The sequence below is a fragment of the Protomyctophum bolini genome (genome assembly GCF_963924005.1).
Source record: "Protomyctophum bolini genome assembly, chromosome: 14".
In the NCBI taxonomy this organism is placed as follows: Eukaryota; Metazoa; Chordata; class Actinopteri; order Myctophiformes; family Myctophidae; genus Protomyctophum; species Protomyctophum bolini.
The window spans coordinates 29,302,584-29,324,009 of NC_137875.1; the positions used below are offsets into that span (position 1 = coordinate 29,302,584).

The 21,426-nt window shown below is 40.8% G+C and overlaps 1 protein-coding gene across 1 annotated transcript in view; it reads left to right on the forward strand.

The window, feature by feature from the left end:
* Positions 1–4,589: 4,589 nt before the first annotated feature.
* LOC308328190 (small ribosomal subunit protein uS5m-like) overlaps positions 4,590–21,426 on the forward strand; it is a 32,257-nt gene continuing 15,420 nt past the window's right edge. The window contains exons 1-6 of the mRNA XM_080781926.1: positions 4,590–4,644; positions 7,756–7,899; positions 12,520–12,645; positions 13,777–13,890; positions 14,620–14,739; positions 19,045–19,079. Of these exons, the coding sequence (XP_080638052.1) occupies positions 4,596–4,644; positions 7,756–7,899; positions 12,520–12,645; positions 13,777–13,890; positions 14,620–14,739; positions 19,045–19,079 (588 nt within the window). The 5' untranslated portion in view covers positions 4,590–4,595. The remainder of the gene's footprint in view (positions 4,645–7,755; positions 7,900–12,519; positions 12,646–13,776; positions 13,891–14,619; positions 14,740–19,044; positions 19,080–21,426) is intronic.

Consider the following 21,426-nt stretch of genomic DNA (forward strand, 5'->3'; position numbering starts at 1 on the left):
GAGAGAGGGAGACGGTATCCTTGCAGGCACACAGTGACGGATGTGGGGTTGTAATCTCTAAAGCCACCTAGAGCATGAGACCGATCGATTCGCACTCTCTCACTCCCAAATGAAAAAGTCTCACTCTTTTCCCTCTCTCAAATTATTTTCAATAAAATGTATTGGCATAATAAATGCTTTGCCAAAGAATACATAAAACAAGTCACAACATTATGTATATTGAGACAACGGGTGAATAACATATACATCCTAACATTAATAAGTGGATAACAAGCAATGAAACAATATCTGTATGCTTGTCTGGCACACACACACACACACACACACACACACACACACACACACACACACACACACACACACACACACACACACACACACACACACACACACACACACACACACACACACACACACACACACACACACACACACACACACACACACACACACACACACACACACACACACACACACACCTCTCTTCCATAGGTTTCCCTTCTCTCTGTACACAACTACACACCCTATCTGAAAAAGTACAATACCGCAAACATAACATTTCCTAAAGCAGAAAATCATGTAGGTGCTGAGAGATTTTCAAAATGCATGGAAATCATGAAGAGTTTTGCATTCTTTAGTCAGTGGCTACTGTAGATGCTGGGATATTGCTTGGGTGAAGATTTGCCTGGAAGGTCTGTTTCTGCTAGGTACTGGAAATCTTTGAAGTTGGAAAAAAGCACCACAGCAATCTTCTTATAATTACAGTTTTTCAGCTTTGGCTCATTTCTCAAATGTAAATTAATTCTCAACACTTGGGCACTTTCCTTCCAACAAATAATACTAATAATAATTCAGTCAGATAACTCATGAATAGATTGAACATATATGTATTATAGAATGAGAATATAAGTGGCACAAGCTTGGCACAATTATCCAACCATCATTAACCAAGAGCAGGCAGATAGATAAACAATAACAACCCCCCCATGGAGAACAGGAATAGCAGAGCCCACCGGTGGTGATGGGGTGGCGGTGGGAGCAAACGCAGGAAGAATGCAGTCATGGTGAGCTTAAATACCCCGCCCAATTGGTCAGCTGATTGCCACGTCAGCGTATGACGTGCAGAACACTGAATACACCCCTCGAGTATATCTGAATGAACTAACTCCGCAAGCTACATATCATTTGCACACTTAGCAAATTGATGTATTAAATTATATTGTGCTGTGTAGATTTTCTCATTAGTGTTATGTACAGTATGGCAGTTACTTTGTGTAAACACACGCACGCACGTACGTACACACACCTCTTAAATGAGCAAACTAAAAATAAGCTTAAAAGAACTATCCCGATCTCAAGTTAATCTCTCTATTAAGTTAATCTATTAATAACTGATGCCGATAAAAAAACAAATCTAAAAAAACAGTTTTCTGAAAAACTGTTTCTGTGTCAGTGGTTCTCAAATGTTTTCAGGTCGGACCCCTAAAATGATGCATTTGACCGTAGACCCCCCCCCATCTCTAAATATGCACAAATTTCACCATAGCAGATCACCAAGTTCATGCAATTTTCTTGAGAAAATGTAAAAGGTATAATTAAATCTATTAAACTCCCTGTTACCTGTCTCATCTTTCAAATGTAAGAAATGCTGGGAAAATGGGCTCTGGATTAAATTAACACAGAGGATAATTGCCTATTAATATCACCCACGCAACAACAAATGATTGGTGACTTGCTAATTATACATAAACACTTTCTTCAGCAAATACAGGCAAACAGGGAAATACCAACATGAGAGAGAAACATTTGTGGGAGTATGCACATGTACTGTATGCTTTCTCATCCTAGTTTACAACAACATTCACTTTAATCCCATACATACAGTACTGTATATTCATGCACACATACATGAAAGCAACAGGTGTTTTATTGAAAATATAATAAATCTTTATTGATCCCGGAGGCAAATTCAGGTCCCATATAGCAACAGCAGTGAGAATGAATGCATGCTGCTAGGGTTGGGCATCCAAATTGCCAGGTGCCAGCAGGGTGCCAATATTGTTTATGTATAGGTAGCGAGTCCCCACCCAGCTGCAGGCAGCGCTTGTTTTACCCCTTTCTCACCTTCTACTACAGCAACCTAGACCGGCAGCGAACTCCAGTCTAGTGGACTATTCATTCGACTTTCAACTTAAACCCACTGGCCCGAGTTTGACTCCTGCTGCCACTATTTTTAGGACTATTTCTTTGTGTTCTGCCGGTTACAACTGATATGTTCTGCCGGTTACAACTGATACGTTCTGCCGGTTACAACTGATACGTTCTGCCGGTTACAACTGATACGTTCGGCTGGTTAGCTTGTGAGCTGGTGAGCTTGTAGGTCGGAGCTTGTAGGTAGGAATAATAATATTGTCAATACTGCCTGGATCAAACAGCTGTCTGTAGCACTGTCGCCAACACCCAAGGGAGACAGCTATGCCCAGGATGTATTTATATTTTTTATCAAATAGACCATTGATTCATAGTGAAGGAATAGGTGCATTGAACTAAACCATCAGTGACTCTGTCCATGGTGCTGAATACCACAAAGTTCCCCAATTGGCCATATTACATTCAGACCGCAGCCATCTTGCCAGAAAGGTGATACTTCCCATAGACAACCCATTCATCCAAACGAAAAGTCCTCTCTAATTATATTAAACAATATCAACATCACCCACATTGCAGCTGTAGGGAAATCCTCTTTCAATCTGTAAAGTTTTAGTTTAATAAAAATCCACCGTAGACATGTTATGAGCTACTTTCTTTCAAGAAATTCCTTGCAGATGATTATTTTCAGTATGTATCAGAGTATGGAAGCGGTTGTTATCAGTAAAGCAACCTCCTGCTGCACTATATGTGCACAACAGGTGGTAAGCAGGGCTGTTAAGTGATATTTAACGAGTGCTTCCAAACTCCAACACTTGGAAAAAAGATCACATGCAAGGGATTTTTTGACAGGAAGTAGCTCATAAAATGTCTACGGTGGATTATTATGAAACACTTTACAGACTGGAAACTAAACACAATATAAAGGCCCTTATCACACACACACACACACACACACACACACACACACACCAACAGAAAGTTGGCTGCTTTCTTGATTAGACCTCAATTTGACCAACAGTGCAGGTAGCAGTTGTACCAATACCAATATCGATGTTTCAAACTAAAGCAATGCTCTGTGTTTAGGATCAGCACGGGTTTAAACAGAGAATTCTCCGACCAATTAGTCTAGAAACGGATCAATATGAGTAGCAGGGAATTCTTTTCACAGGCCATACAAGGCAGATAAAAGAAGGAGCTTATATTGTGGCTGTGTTATGATTTAGGGGAGAGAGGGGGGGTAGAGAGCGCATTATGGTAGATCCTGAGGGGGTTTCTGCAGATTAGATATTCTTTCCTCTCCCACTTCTCCCCACCACCTTTGTCTCCTCTGTATATTTATCTCTGTCCACCTCTGTCATCGTGACTTTCCTTCCCCTTCTTTTTATATGACACAACTTATAGCCTACTTATATTGTCTTCTCATGCCCTGCCATTCTCTACTATGCCCTCCTCATCCACCTAGGCTGTTGCTTTTGTGAAACGGTAAACACATAACACATCTGGTCGTTTCACAATTACTCTAGAAAGATGACAACAACAACAACAACAACAACAAAAGGCTCCGTGGGTCAGTGATGCTTCAGATACGCAGCTGATGAGCCTGAGATCTACAGAGAGGTTCTAATTTGCTCCCTGTCATTTTTCTTTGAGGCCAAGGTGGCGAGAGGGAGAGAGTGCTACACACAGACAGCGAGAGAGACAGAAAGGAAGACACTAACAAGCAGAAAGTTGGAGAATCGGACAGATCGACTGTTTGCTATCTGTACCCTGGGCTGGTACAGTGCTTACAAAAGCACTGGACCAGGGCTACTGGTCACTGTGGTGTTACACAAACGCTACATCATCATCATTTAGACAGAGTAGACAGACAGACAGACAGACAGACAGAAAGAAGACATAGCTAGTGTAGGAGGATATAATACTAATAAAAAGAAGTAAGCACTAAGCATGTAGTAATGGAGTACCAGACAGAAAACATGTGTGGCCCTCAGCAGTCAGCACTGTCTACCTACTGTAAGTGTGTAGTCAAATATAGTAGGCTATAGCAACCAGCTCCAGTGGTGTGCTTAACAGAACAGTCAAAACAGTATGCGAAATAATATACTAGAAGTCTGTGTAAAAAAAGAGAAAAAATAGGAAACAAAATAAGTGGACGTGTGTGTGTGTGTGTGTGTGTGTGTGTGCTTTGGCAATGTAAACGTATGTTTTCTCATGCCAATAAAGCCCTTTGAATTGAATTGTGTGTGTGTGTGTGTGTGTGTGTGTTAAAATATGCAGTATTCTCATAAATAATGGCCGTTTTTCATTCACATACCCAAAACATCCTTCGTCCTTCCACCTCAATCGTCTGCTGTGACTGTGAGTACTGTCTGATTTCTGAACAGGCGTATCTGAGTTTAGCACTTCGGATTCGGAAGGACCCTTTCGGACGTCACAACTCCAAGATGGCAGCGTCCATACGGATGTGCTGTGCCCTCCGCGTTACGTTCGGAGGTGAGATTTATCCGTATAATTCATACTGTAGCATACGTTATACACCATTGTCATGTACGGTAAATCAGGATCTGTATCTGTTCTGCACCATTATATATAAACATTGTTAGCTGTCCTGCAAAATATGGCTAACTAACGGTAACGAGGCAGAGTGTCGATCGGGGCTACGCGCTGCTGCCTTAACCGAGCATCCCTAAAACTGCCAGGCTTTTCGTTGTTTTAGTTCATATACTACCTACTACAACTAGCCATGGTTCACATGACGCTCATGACAGTCATGTTTCAGGGCTAGGAAAGAACATAATTATGTCGTTACGTTTGTACCCTAAATTTAAAGAGTTATGATCCAAAACACATGATGGGATACAAAAATAAAGAATACATATCTCCCTGGAAACCACCAGTGCATACATATAAGAGACACCACGTTTGGCAAATATAAGTGGAAATCTTAATGCAAAATCTGTCCTCATATCCTTTCCACAGTACAGATGTCAAGAGCTGTGTGTGTCTCTAGCTGTGTCCGGGCACGAAAATTATTGATTCAGTTTGTAGAATGGGTACATTTCAAACCAAACAAAAGTCAATACAAGAACTGCTATGAAGATAAAAACATAAAAAAGCACTAAGACTTATTGTTTACATCAGGGTCATCCATTTTCAATTAATCAAGTTCTGATGAATTGAAAATGTTCTGACATTGGAGACGTACAAATATACACTTCTATGAAAGAATCATCATAATCACTGGACTGGCCCACCCAATCACACCGGCCAATCACAATTTGTGTCCTCACTTTTGTGTACAATGTTTGTTTACACAAACACTCAAAGCTGGGCATACAATGTTTGTGTTAACACAATGTTTGTGTTTACACAAACCCTCAAAGCTTGACATAGGAGGGGCTAGCTCCATCCAAAACTTATTTTTTTTTACAAGGGCCAGTTTCGAATTGCAGCCGCCCTTAAGTGCTCTTTGAGAGTGGTTTTGAAGGAGCCTAGGGATTCACATTTCTTAATTGCCGTTGGTAGGGCATTCCACATTTTAGTGGCATAGGAGCGAAATTTGCAACTCTAGATTATTTTTATAATGGGATGAATCTAGAGTTGCAATACCCTCCATTGACTACCCATTCATTCAACTTGCGTTTGCGATCGGCTTGTATTAAACAACGTTAAACTCACCAACATTTAAGCTCTAGGCCAAGCTTGAATTATCCTCTTTCAATCTGCTCTCTCTCTCATTAGCAGTCAACAGTGCAGCACTATCCCTCTCTCTGTTTCTGGCACAACAGCGCCCCTACTGGTACTCATAGTCATATACTGGTGCTCATTAACGTCACATAGGTGAACACGGACATTGCTGTTCCAAATCCACCATAGACATGTTATGAGCTACTTTCTGTCAAGAATTTATGTGCATGTGATTCTTTTTCCAAGTGTTGCAGTTTGAAAGCACTCGTTTTTTTTAACGGGTAGCGCTGCTGCCTCCTGTATTATGTGCAAATTCGAAACAGGTGGTACGCAGGGCCGTTCATAGTGACTTCGACGAGTGCTTCCAAACTAAGATACCCATGTACCTGTATACCTTACAGGTACATGGGTATCTTAGGGTTGTAGAACATCTTGTAGACCAGGCCCATGTAAGTTACTGTACATAGTATAATCAGATAATCATTAATTCACTGGACTTATGTGAACTTATAACTGACCATACCTGTAGCCGTGGAGCCAGTCACCCAAAAGGACCTGTGATGTCATGACATACTTTTTATTTGTGTTTATTTCTATTAATTTGGTCATTAAGGTCCATGGAATGAGTGGTCTGCTCTGCCAGAAACATTGCGAAAGAAAGTCATGGCCATTCTTTACATTTTGACACCATGGACAACCTCTACAGTATATAAGGCAAAAACTTCCAAATGTCATCATGCTTTAAGTAGCAGCATGTAACTACTAACTAGGGGGTTTTCATGATTCTGAATCCATTCCAAGCATTAGTTTTGCATGAAAAACACTCCTTGTGTACGTTCAAAACTAATGCTTGGAATGCATTCAGAATCATGACTGTACACATGCTACTTAAAGTATGATGACATTTGGAATTTTTTGCCTTATATTCGTTGTCTATGGTGTGGTATACAAAAATGGAAATGGCCATAACTTTTTTTTCGAAATGTTTCCAGCAGAGCAGACCACTCATCCTGTGGACCTTAATGACCAAGTGAATAGAAAAAACACAAATAAAAAGTATGTCATGACATCACAGGTTAATCTTTATTCCTTGAGCTTTTGGGTCTGTGGCTCCCTGGCTACCAGTTACCAGTCCCTTGTATTTATGGCTTGTTCAGGTAGAAGTCACTGTACTAAGACTAATGCTTAAAGCGCAAATAACATGCATTTTAAAACTGCTTTTAATATTTATTAATCATATTGTCTATGTCCCTCAAAGTTATTTCTAATGGTTTGAGCCTCAATCACCACTCTGATATAAGCAGGCCTTGTCAATTCTTTCTGGACTTTGAAAGCAGTTTTAGCTGCAGTACCACACTGTCCTGAGGTGGAGAGGGTGCTGATATGCAGATTATTTAATATTTTAGTCATTATAATACTCATGCTAGATACAACCAGGCTTGTTTCCATTCCATGCCAGCTTGGAAAATCAACAATGGTGGACATTGTAAACAAAGTGGAAATGCAAATGTGCAACTGAAGACTGAAGAAAAGGAGGAATTATACAAAGTAGGGTGACATTGATGACATCACGATGAGGCCAAAATCAGTCGAGCTGTTTCTGAGAGCAATTTCCATTAAAACACCCATATGACATGAAGGCCTGATTGTTCAAAATTGGTTATTTGTGGGGATAGAAAACACACATGGGAGCCCCAAAAACACAAAAGAAATTGAAAAAGTTGAATTTTATGTTATAATACCTCCTCTTGGAGACTCGGACTGATGTTCTTCTGTGAATGAATGTATGCAGTATGCACATGCTTCCTCCTATGTAAATACAAATGCCCATGCTGTGTGCTACATGTATGTATCTTAGCAATACTTTATTTTCATATACCGGTACAATGTTTCTTTGCATTTGTTCTTTATGTGCAGTACCATTCAATCGCATAGGGGGAGCTCTCCAGCTCCACTTGACCAGGCACACCTCAGTAGTGTCCCTCCAAAAGAGCCCTGTAGTTCCACTGGCCCCAACTGCAGCATGGCAGCAAATCAGACATAGCAGCTTCTTCAACAAACGTAAGTGTCAAACAAAGAGCTTTGTTCTAAATTGAGATAACCACTTTTTACAGTGGTGGCAATAGGCTTTTAAAATATGTGTTCATTTTATGGGAAACCTTTTGTTACCTCTGTGGTGTGTTATTCTAATAAACTGTTAAACAAATCAAAAAGTGGAGGGTTGCACTCAGAAATATTAGTCAATATAGTTTTCTTGTATTGCTCCATTGCCTCAGTGACTTGGCTTAGCTGAAACATTGTAAACATGGACTTCTCACTTCTCAATAACAATTCAACTTTGGGTCTTAAATACCGGATTGCCAAACTGGAAAGAGGATTGCATCCCATAGAAATGCATGGCAGATTGACGATTACAGCTCAAAAGGCGTTCTCTGTGGTTCTCTGTGCCCCTATTGCCAAAATGTCTGTCATTGAGGCATATGAAACATGATCGACTTTTAATTCTGAGTACGATCCACCGCTTTTTGATCAAGTGTAGTTTGCAGTTTTTTCTTGGTTTTACTTGGTTTTTGATCTGATCGGCATTGTATATTTATACAATGCCGATCAGATCAAAAACCAAGTTGAAGAAGTTGGGATTCTTGCATATTTAATTTGCTGCGGTTTGCCTTCACACTGCACTGTCATCCGCAGCAATTGGAAACGCAGCAGGGACCTTATTCAATGTGTTCAGTGAAATCTATGGTGTTAAAATTATACTCATAACGTGCATGTATCGTGCCGTCGGGGACTGGATCTCTCTCTCTCTCTCTCCCGCCTCATTCGACCACGTCTATCCACGGTAACGGGACATCTTTGCGCTGCGTAAAATATGCCTTCTCCGTCTCCAACTGTGTTTAGCTCCTCACCCGGCACATTGTTTGCTTCATTTCCTTTATTTGCTGCGGATTGCATTCACACCTGCACCGAATCGTAATCAAGTGCGATTGGAAGCGAAGCGAAACCCCTGTTTTTGGTCGGAGTAGAATGCTGTTCTTTGATGTGCATTAGGATTCGAATGAAGCTTGAACAGTAAAGCTTTCTCATGTAAAGGTCACCTAAGTCATGTTTGTGACTGGAGGAAGTCAGCTCTTCAAATTCAGTAGCCATTGCCCAACACTGTCACCAATTTGGGGAAAGTCGACCTATTTTTCTTTGAAGATCTCAGAGACAACATATGTTAAACAGGCATGTCAAGAGTTGTCATAAACATCAAAGAAATGTCCACACCACCTCTATATCTTGATTTCTCTTTCTTTCTCTCTCAGTTGGAGATAATTACCTGTTATGCTGTTGTTAGTGTGTCTCTCCCTTCCGGACATATTTTGAGTAGCCAATTATTTTTGCAGTTTTGTGCCAATTATCCCTTACCACACATGGCTGACTGTGTTGTCACTGGCGGCTGGAATGTGGAACGTGCCGAACGGGACCGCAAATGACCACTTCCAAACGGAGCTAATCGAAATACTGTAGGAGTGTAAGGTGTAGGCTGCTACTCGTATACAGCTCAATGAATTAGAATATTGTGTAAAAGTTCATTTTTTCCCCTAATATAATTCAAAAAGTGAAACTTTCATATTTATTCTCAATTCATTGTGCATAAAGTGAAGTATTTAAAACCTTTTTTTGTTTTAATCTTGATGATTATGGCGTACAGCTCATGAAAATCAAAAAATCCTATCAACAAATTAGAATATTTTAGAAAAAAAAAATTTAAACAAGAAATGTCGACCATCTGAAAAGTATATTAATGTATGAAGTCAATACTACTAGTAATTGGTGTACTGACCATGGTATTACTGTGCTTAACTGACCAGCCAACTGGTCTGACCTGAACCCCACAAAAAATCTAGGTTGTATTGTTAAGAGGAAGGTGTGAGACATGAGACTCAACAATGCAAATTAATGTACGGCTGACAAACCTGGGCTTCCATAACATCTCAACAGTGCCACAGGCTGATCACCTCCATGCCACGCCACATTGATGAAATAATTTGTTCAAAAGTAGCCCAGACTGCATACTAATATACTTTTCAGATGGTCGACATTTATTTTAGTGGTGTCGTAAAATATTCTAATTTGTTGAGATAGAAGAGGCTTTGGATGTATAGTGGTTAACTGGGGTAGTCAGCTGTGGGGTGGGGGTAGGGAACTGTGATGTATGTAATGTGTTTTATTTTCGTTTTATTTTTCGTTTTGTCATTATTTATTAATTTTTGTTCTGTATGTATTGTTGTCAAAACATTTTGTGATAAGATTTTGTTTGTATTTGTGCTGCCATGGGGATGTGGGGGGGGGGGGGGGAAATATATGTCAATTGTTTTGAAAATACTTCTTTGTACTGTAAAGAAAATCAATAAACATATGTTTAAAAAAAAAAAAAAAAAAAAAAAAATTGTTGAGATAGGATTTTTCAGCTGTACACCATAATCATCAAGATTAAAACCAAAAAAGGGTTTATACTTCACTTTATGCACAATGAATTGAGAATATATGAAAGTTTCACTTTCTGAATTATATTACGGAAGAAAATTAACTTTTACAAAAGATTCTAATTCTTTGAGATGGAGCTGTAGTTGTGCCTGCCTGTGGCTGTGACAATGAATGGGACAGCTTCGGGTTTCGGGAAAGTCTTTTTCATTTATTAATTTCATTTTTCAGTTCAAGTGGTAAAGTTAATGTGGCACTGGGCATGTGTCCCTCTTTACTGTTGTCTTTCATGCAACTTCACTCACCTCCAGGCTCCAGTCAACTCAAAGTGTAGATGGAGCTCTTCTGTTGCCATTTCCAATGCCACCTGTACTCCATCTATCTTGCGCTCTCTTTTGAAAGTGTCTGTGGTTCTTTATCTTATGTCTTGTTTTGACTGTTCAAAGAATCAAAACGCAACTTTACCCGACTGCGACAGAGTCTGCAGTGCTAACAACTGTTGACAGCAAATAAGTCTGTGGCTGTGCGCTGTAACGTGCAGCCAGTATCGCCGTGCCTGGTTGCCACTGCTATTGTATTGTCCCATGCTGGCTTACCTGCCAGTGAGGTCAATTGATCTATTGAAGATTCTGACTTTCAAATTTTTGTTTTGATTGTATTACTGTATTGTTGTGTTGTTCTTTCTGCTTTGGCAATGTAAACGTATGTTTTCTCATGCCAATAAAGCCCTTTGCATTTAATTTAATTGAGGTCTGAGGAGCTCCCACCGGGAGGAATGTACTCCTGCCGTTTCTATTCTGGGTGCACCCATCCCTGTGTATGGACTAGTTTGTTTATTTCAGATAAGTTTTTCAGTGACAGTCTTACTACCCATCTAATGGTCTTTCTACACACAAAAATGCAGTGTTATGTGAACAACTCTGAAAGTGTTTGTCTTTCAGCCTAGTGTGTGGTTTTCTGCTTAACAACATTATGAATATGCTAATAGCAATGAAATATTTATGTTATTTTGGCTATTCTACTTCATTGGATTGTTCTGTATAGTGTATGCTAGTGTATACTGTAGGAGGAGAGAGACTGGGAAGAAGAAAACGGAGGAGGGAAGATATATGCCATCCTGATGTGCTCAGCACACTAGCTGTCATATCATGTACTGTTTCATTGTGTAAGGCAGGAAAAATTGTGTGTGTGTGTGTGTGTGTGTGTGTGTGTCAACCAAACAAAGCCTCATTTGGAACTGTCTCTCTAATACTCTGAGTCTATCCCATTATGATGCCTAGTATATTAATTAACATATCATCCAACAAACAGTTTAGGCTGTGAGATTGAGTGTGTTAATTAGCATACTGTATGTGCATATTGCATGTGTGTGTTTAATGAACATACTGATTGCGTACTTTTGTGCTTTGTTAATTAATAGGCCACAATCTAAATTATGTAGTGACTGTTCACATTACGAAGTTTGTGTGCCTGTGTGTTGCCTGCCTTTTTCTGTCTGGTTTTGTGCATGTGTGTCTACTACTCTGATCTTTTTGTTATCTAATTCCATATGATGAGTAAACGGAACTGATGGAAATTTGGAACTCTAACTTGGTCTCCTAGGAATGTAATTTACAAAATGGAGAGAATGCTTTTGAAGAACTGGGACAGCCATTTATTTTATTCCCCCTAAAATGGGAACATTATGCAGAAAGAGACCCTGAGCTGTTCTGGTGAATTTTAAATGGGGGTGGAGTTCTGAATCTGATTTCCCTCAGACCATGGTTCTCTGAAGAGTGGAGATTTAAGTATGACTCATTGAACTTATTTGAACCTGGTTTGAAGTCCTTTTGAACTGTTGAGCTCAATTTGTACATTATAAAGCATGCCTCCCTCTCTGTGACATCTCTATCACTCTTTCCCTCTCCAACCCTCTTAACTCCATCCCTTCTCATTTATTTAAAATGTTCAAGACTATGTATGTATAAGCTGAAAGAAATATGCATGCATAATGTTCACTCCATGATCTTGGGCAACAGTGGAGCCGTTGATATTGTGAGCTCTCTGGCAGGCTTTTAAACTCACTCTGGCTTTGTAAATCCTCCATTTTGTGTATTGTCAGGGACCGTGTAGCTTATGGGGTGTTTTGTTTGAAACAACATCTTAGAAGAAGAATCAATACTATGTGTTGACGATCAATTCTGCCCCGTTTGTGCGTGTGTGTCTGTACAGTAACAGCGGAGGAGCTGTGGAAAGGTGTGATGGCTGAATCAGGGGCCGGGAACAAGAAGGGCCGAGGGAAGAGGTCCAAACGCAAATTGAAGAGAGACCTCAACAGAGGACAGATTATCGGAGAAGGTGAGACTCTCTCCATGTGTCTCTAATACCTATTATAACTCCTTTCTTTCACTTTGTCTGTCCTCTGTTTTTCCATTCTTCTGTCTGTCTTTCAGCCTGTCTGAAGTTGGAGCAGCTAACTGATGCTAATGACTGTACCGATGGGCAGTTATCTAGCTACAGTACATGACAGTCTACTTATAGAATATTCATTACACTGCAATGATTACATTCATTACTCATCTCTGTTAGAGATAAGCTCTCTTTCAGTCTCGGCTCAATTAAGTTTGATGCGTCTTATTGGCATGAAAGTTGAGATTGAGAATAATGTTGTCAAAGCATCACTATCTGTTTGGCTGTGTTATGTCAGTGCAGGATCAGATTTTAGAGCAGTGAATACAATTATTTAGAATTGATGTACCTGTAACTAGAGCGGTGCCCATTGGGCACTGGCCTTAGGCTAGTGGCCTACTTGGAACGATGCAAGTTGAAAATGAATGCCCCATCCATTTATTATGTCTGTGTCCCTTTTATGACCATAATATGGTCATAAAGGGATATGGAGCTATTTGTCAGGCATGACCAATTATGGTGTCTATGCAGATGTCAGAACATCATTGCGATGTCAGAACAAGCCATCTCCATGTATGTAATCAGGTGTGATCAATTGGCTAATTTGGGCCCTGTCCAGATCCCAGGCAGAGGGTTTTGTGCTGGTTCTGGACAACGATGTATCCCACCAACTCAAGGGTTGGTGGGGCGAACGGTTCTCGAGTTACTTTGATTACAGATGTACACACAGAGACGTGGTGCATTTATAGATAGATAAAGTGAAGTTAGTTCCATGTGGAAATTTGTCCTCTGCTCTGCATTTAACTCACTCAACTATTAGGAGCAGTGGGCAGTCACTGAGCAGCACAGGGAGACCATCTACTGTATAACACTTGAAACTTAAAGTGAATGAACGCAGCCGTTCTCACTGGCGCATGTGAATATTATTTTCCATCATGGCTGAAAACAAAATGCATTGACCAGACGTCCTGCTGTGGCAAGGTTTATCGAGAACAGTTGCGCTTTTTACTGTTCATTTCCCAAAATATTGTCCTCTCTCTCTCTCTCTCTCTCTCTCTCTCTCTCTCTCCCCCCATCCAGGCCATGGTGGTTTCCTGTGGCCTGGTCTGAATGCTCCAGTGGTGAAGGCAGGAGCAGTGCAGTCCATGTCACGTAGAGCAGAGGCTGAACAGCTGGAGATGCGGGCTGATCTAGGTACACACACACACTCGCACAACTACTCACCTTCTAACCTTTTAAACTACTCTCACAGATAGAGCAGTAATGCAGAAATAGTACAGTTGCAATACACATTGCTTAGGATTGCAAATTAATCTAGTAATTGGTTTAGTGCTATGTGATGTAAAAATATGCTCTTTAAAATTTCACTAAAATGTGAATGCTTGTCTTTGTTCCATATCCTGAATTCGCTAAAGACATTAAGACAGTAGCACCCTACCGCCTGTTACCTCGGGCCATGGGAACAATAGAGACGCTGAGCAGACCAGTGCAGCTATTTCTCTCTCGTTTGTAGAGATGGCAGCAGTTCTGACTGAGACTTGTTTATTGCCTGTTTTTCACCTCACATGTTTTCATAGACATATTTAAATGTACTGTTTGTTTAAAACGAGTAATACACCGTCTGGCTGTCATTTTGAGTTTCATAAAGAACATAGCGGCCCAAGAGTGGCTCCCTAATTGCCAGTTATGGGAATCACAATGTTAAATGAAATCAAGATTAATATATATTCATAAGAGTCCTTGTCATCACGCAGTAGTTTGCTTTTGACAGGAAGTAATCCAAATTTGACTTTTAGGTATTTTGGCATAAAATACACAAAAAGAATTGTCATCTAGGGTCAGGTATGGCCCTATTGTGACCAGGGATAATCTCTAAAAGTGTGAAAACAATATTTTTAATCTCCTTCTATTATCTGAATGCAGTGCGACAGAGAGACGAGTGGGAGAAGAGGAAAAAACTGAGGGGGAAGAGGGAGAGAGGATGGAGTGGAAACTGTTGGGGCGGCATCAGCCTGGGACACCCGGATCCCGGCCCTAATGGAGGTCAGACTCAGAACACACATACTGTACACAGAAGGTTCAATGTCTGTCTGGCAGCACTGATTTTGGTGACTATATGGCTTTTCATCTAGTGTTATGAGGCCAACGTTTCCATTCACACTCTATATATCTCAAAATTATAATGGGCTCAAAATAGTAATGGTCCGATTGCACACGTGATATCTCAAAATGTAATTCAGGATTTTTCCACAAGGATATGGAGCTGCCAACCAGGAGGGAAAAATGGTCCAGGGACATGCACCTGAACACGAGGACACTTGGCTCATTAACACTTCTGTAGCCAGCTATTAATTAATTATTGTAGCCTCTGCCATACCTTCCATTCTGAGTGGATTTGCTTGAGACAAAAATGACCCCAGGTCCGTGAACCGAAACTGAAAGCCACCAACGTCAAATCTAGCGGATCACATATCTAAGTAATCTGAAACATAAACCTTGCAATCATGACTTGCGACGCCGCGACCAAAACTGGCTGTAAAAATACTTGTTTTGATTCAAATCGGATTAGAATCCGAGAGGCACAAATTTCATCCGAAATGTGGATGGCAAAAAGTCCACCAAGCGATCCAAGAATCCGACTTTTGGCGGTTTGAAAATCCTCCTTTCAACTGCCTTGCATTGTGAATATATTTGCAATCACATAGTTGGAACGGTGGGGCGTTGCTATAGGAACCGGACCAATGTTAAAGGCTTCCGTAGGCATCAACCATTATATAGACGGAGTATACGTTGGGGTATGTATATATACAGACTTGGGATATGACGCCACCTAGCGTCGACGTACATATATATACGGACTTGGGGAGTCCATAGTGAAACAAGATAAAGTGCCCCTCTGGTCACAGGTCTCCACCAGCCATTTCTTCTTACGCCTTGGTTGGCAATTGGATGATTTGAGGCATTTTGTTCTAAAAATGTGTTTTGCAAAAATCCACCTGTTGGTGGTGCTATAACAGGCCAATGTGAAAAGGGTGGGATATATTCCTCAGCCTAGTAGGAAAGTCTGTGAAAGATTTCACGTAAATTGCATGCTGCGTGCATGATTTGAGGCTTTTTGTTACAATTTCTTTTTGCCAATTAGGATGGAATATGAAATATTGGACAGATCCGGCTTGAACACATGACTATAGCGATAGTGTGTAACGATTTGTGGGATTTTTGGACAGAATGTGGAGGATTTTTTTCCCCTTCAAAAGTCGGCCTCCTGGTGGTGCTATAACAGGCCATTCTGGAAAATTTGGGGCAGAGGTTCATCGTTGGCATCCAGGGAGTGTGACTGCATAATTTGGCATCGTCCGGGTTAACGGTGCTGGAGATTAGCTGTACACAGACGGACGGACGGACGGACACACACGGACAGAGTGCAAAACATACTCTCCCCCCATGCCTTCGGCCTGGTGGAGACAAAAAAAACAATTCATATTTGTCGTTCGCATTGGCTATTTTATCCCTGTCTAGTTGTCATTGTACATTTGCACCAGGCGAGAGGAATGAGGCTAATATAAGATTTCTAACAGGTCGATGTACGGTGTCATCTGGTACACAAACACACACACACGCGCGCGCGCACACGGAGGAATAAACTAATCTAGACGAGCAATGTAAGGGGGGGGGGGGGGGGATGCCTGTGGGTGTGTATGGTAGTGTGAGAGTGAAATATGGGTGCTACAGTATACTCTTGTTATGAGAGGCTGTGTCCTGCCTTTTGTATGTACAGTAAGTATCATGTTATGAGTGATAGACTACACTAGTATTGTGGCCCATTAGGTCGAAATACTGATAGAGGTTCAGAAAGTCACAGCTCTCTCTTTTTTCATCTTTTATTTCTCTGACTATGGCATCCTTCACTCCCTGGCCTCTCTCTTGCTCTTAGCCTTCATCAACCCTTCACAATCTCTTTCTATCACCTGTTTACCAGTCCATCCCTATGCCCCCCTGTCATCTCACCACGTGGCATCATCTACCTCTAATTCTCTGCATATTCAACTTCATCCCTCCTGCCCTTGTCAGACTAATTCTTTCCTCCATCCATCCATCCATCCATCTAAACTTGTACAAGGTTCATATTTCAGGGTAGCAGAAGAACTCATTCCAATGATCATCAACCCTTCACAATCTCTTTCTATCACCTGTTTACCAGTCCATCCCTATGCCCCCCTGTCATCTCACCAGTGGCATCATCTCCCTCTCACTCTCTGCACTTCAACTTCATCCCTCCCTCCCTCCTGCCCTTGTCAGACTCATTCTTACCTCCATCCATCCATCTAAACTTGTACAAGGTTCATATTTCAGGGTAGCAGAAGAACTCATTGCAGTGAGTGAAGAAGAAGTGTGTTTCTGAACTTTTAACAACCTCTGAAACTTCAGAGAAATCTTCACAGAAATCTGTTCACTGCCAGTTACATAATCCAACAGCGTGCGCTCACACACACACACACACACACACGCACGCACGCGCTGATGTCGTTTAATACAGAAAACCAGAGAAAGCGAGAGGACGACATGATGGATGTATTATTTTTAACATCCTCTGAAGCTTGTAGTAATGTCGTCGATTCAGATGGATACATTTCATTTGTACAAGTTTTATGTCCACTGTCTCCCTCTCTCAACGGAGAGATTGGTAGATTGTGCATTTATATAGTGCCTTTATCCAAAGCACTTTACAATGTACATTTCTTTCATCCTATTCTCTCTGGTGATGGTGCTGTATCTAGTGTCAAATCCAGTGCACAGTACTTACAATACTTGTATAATGTATGTATACGTAATTACTCATGTCAACCAGTAGGTGTCCTAAGCAACACCACTGTAATGGTTCCCTATGGAGACACAAAGAGTCTCCTTTGTGTCTCCACTGCTGGTCATCAAATTATTGGCTTAGGAATGCGACAAAAAATAAATACAAGTCTCCATAGCGTGAGTAATCGATAGGGGCAAAAATCTATTTTGGGGTTAAGTAGAGGTCCTTTTCCTGTTTCTTGCTTTCTGTCATTCATTTGTCTTTCATGTTTGGTCCTTTCTTTAGTTCATTGTCTTTCATCTTTTTGTTTTGTCACTAATAGACTGTTTCATGCAATCTCTTTTAAACTCTTGCCATCATAATTATTCAAGTTAACTCAATATGTTTGCAGTAACACACTAATACAATGTTTTCCGCTCTCTTCTCCTCTCAAACATACTCTTTCTTTCCCTCGTTCCTGTTTTGCTCACTGCCTCTTGGGTGATTATTGACAAAAGGAGTGTGCAGCTTTTGTGTCCGCTGAACCTGTACAACCTGTAAGAAAAAATAAATAAACTGTACTTCTCAAAGCACCTGCCAACGACTACATGAAATGCGCCCATACAGTAGCTGCACTACCAAGCAAAGAGTGTCTCATTGCTCCATTGCTATTTGAACATATTTGAAGTAGGTCATATGCATACATTAATCTCACATTTGGGCCGTTTATATGTAAATAAGTGTCATACAAAGGCACAAAAAAGGCACAAAAGTCCAATTCACAAACACCAGTGCTAATAGCCACACACAGAGTGAAAATGATTAGCATCTTCAGAAAGTTAGTGGTAACTGAAGGTTTCTCTTGATCATGACATACGTGTGTGTGTGTGTGTGTGTGTGTGTGTGTGTGTGTGTGTTTTCTTTTTATATATGCAAAATTACTAATAAAATATTCATGGTGTAATCAGTGACTGCAATCCATTCAGTGTGAATATAAGCCCCTCTGTGTTCCAGTACAGACTCACAGGAGTGAATGTGATGTACTGTACCAAGGTTGTTCGTCATTGTTTATAGATGCCATCTGTCTGATGGTGGACTAATGTCTCACCAGAGAGTCTTTCACCAGGGGGGTGTGTGCATGCATGTGTACGTAGGTATGTTTGCCTGTGATGGTGTGTGTGTGTGTGAGGGAGAGGAATGTACAAGGATGCTTTGCTCCTTTCGTGTGTGCGGTGTGTATTCTCGCAGTGCTCACTTGACTGTGACTGGTGTTAATTGATGTCAGCACCTGGAGACAAAAGCTCAAAACCTGGCCTCAATCAGAGGTCATCGGATACAATCAAGCTTCCTGTTCTGTCAAATAACCTGTGAACTTGTTACTTGTGGACCATGTGTGTGTGTGCGTGTGTGTGTGTGTGTGTGTGTGTGTGTGTGTGTGTGTTTTCATATTTAAAATCCTAAACTTGTTTTATTTCCTGTCTCTTCTCCCATTCTTTTACTCCACAATTCCTTCTTTGTCTCTCCCTTTATTCTTATTTTCTCTTTCTTTGCCTCTCTACACACAGAGACCTATGAGGAATTTGACTCCCGTGTGATTGAGGTAAGTGCTCCTTACCTCCTCCAATGTGCACAACTCCCAAATGTGAAATTTGAAAGGGTCACAGCCAAGGTTACAAATCACCACAGGTAGTCAGTCAAACATTGGGGGATGCTCCCCCATATTTATTTTCTACCATTACCATTTCTAAGACCATTAAAAAAAGCCTCAAGCTACAGCAATTTGTATCCTCGTACAGCGAGTGAGACAGCTGACACTTAACGTAATTGGTGTTAGCTTTGAGGAAACCTTTTTGTAGAACACGGGTCTTGTTTTCAAAGTCACATACAGGCTTTGAATAATACCTTTAGCTTTCAGCAGCGCTCTTAAGGATGTCTCTGTCCATCCGTCTGTCTACCACTTTGTGGAGGGTCTTGTAATTAGTACCTAGATAGTTTTACATATAATATAAATTACTCTGTTACAAGCATAGACCGTAAAGACAAATATGGACAGCATTACACGATTGGTTTCTATAGACCATAAATGAATCCTATTTTTCAGCGGTTTCAAATCCACCATCTTTCTATATCTGGTCCGAAATTCAAACGGAAATGATTGGATGCCACCAGAGTGAGGGTGGGTCTTCACTTGGTAGAACCAGTAGAAAGCCTAGAAACATACACTACTTGGTCATTAATTGTAAGGACCCAAAATCTACTAAACGCGTAACATGATGATTTAAAAAGATGCAATTGAGTGTTTATGAAAAGGTTTACGTCCGCCCAAAACCTCATTGACTCTTTTTTGTCTTTTGAGATTATAATGCGACCAGTAAAAGGTTTATAACAACATCTACTGGGCCATTAATAGGAACAGCAGGCTGCACGAAAGTAAGTGAGATTCAATTCCAGCGAGGGGGATTTACCCCTTGGTTACAGGTAAAAGCCTATACTTTTTTTTTACTCGAGTACCAAAGTAAAAGTATATAGCAGATCTAGCCAAAGTATAAAATAACGCTTAATAATGTAACTACTGTAGTAACTAAAGCTGTCAAATAATTATAGTTTAGTAAAAAGTACAGTATTTGTGCCAAAATCTTTACTTGCACTCAGATATATCTCAAAATAGAATGGGCATTTACCATTTAAACTTGCTACTGTATGCACATTCATGCTCTGTGGAGAATGAAACCTACAGTATAGAAGCTCTAAATCTGTTCTTAGGTTATCTTGCAAACAATCATACAAAACTGAGACTGAATGGTATGCGATATGTTGTCATGATTTTGTATTACTGTAGGTCTGTGTTTAGAAATCTGTGTTGCTCAAGTTATATTAAGGGAACTCCCAAATAAAATAGAACATACAAATGAACAGAATGTACAGTACTGATTATGTGCCAGATGTTGCTGCAGGCAGGGTAGCAAGAAAGATTGTGCTCACACACCACATGTATATTGCAGCACTGTATTTAGCGCCAGCATTTCTACAAATGTCATGGTTTTGCGTGTATCCATTTGGAAACGACTTATTTTTTATTTGTACCCACACCCCATCTTTGGACAATCTGTGGCGGAAGGTTTCATGATTTTAGTTGTTATGCCGCGATAGACAAAATATTCGACAAAGTTTCATGCAAATCCAATTATACATTTGGAGATATCTTGCTAACTGACAAACATAATGTGAGAAAATGTAACCCCCATTCAACTCCTGGGGTTATGGCATTGCTTTAGGTCACCTTACTTAATCTATTTTTCCAGAGGTTAACTTGAAGGGTTCTGTATGAAAACTTTACTTCATGCCCAGTCGTTTTGAACTCTGTCTTTGATAATTTTGCAGTTCCTGTGTGTGTGTGTGTGTGTGTGTGTGTGTGTGTGTGTGTGTGTGTGTGTGTGTGTGTGTGTGTGGATGAGCGGGCGGGTGGGCTGGCTGGCTGGCTGGCTGTGTGCACACCAGTGTGTGATATTTGTCTGTGTGTATCCACATGGGTCTGTGTAGATGTGAAAAATATTGAGTGGGATTCCCCTAGTACTGTAGTCCCTTATTACGGCTGACCACTACTAGTCGGTTCGTTAGGGAGGGTGTAGATGAGCACATCTCCATGTGAAGTAGCCAGACACTTCTTTTCACCTGACCGTGAGGAGTTACAATACACCGGGGTGGAGTGACGCTGAACTGGCACCCTGAACACCCCTTGGGAGTTGCTAGTTCAGTGAGAGAGAACACCCCCACCTGGCTTCCCTACCATGAACACGGCCAAATGTGTTCATTAGACTGTTCGACAAAGCCGGAGGCACCATGGAGGATTCAAATCCCAAGTCTCCATGGTGGTGGGCAGGAACTACCCGAGCGCGGCCATAGAGAATTGTATTGGCCAGTTTCTCTACAGCGGTAGTTCCCCACCA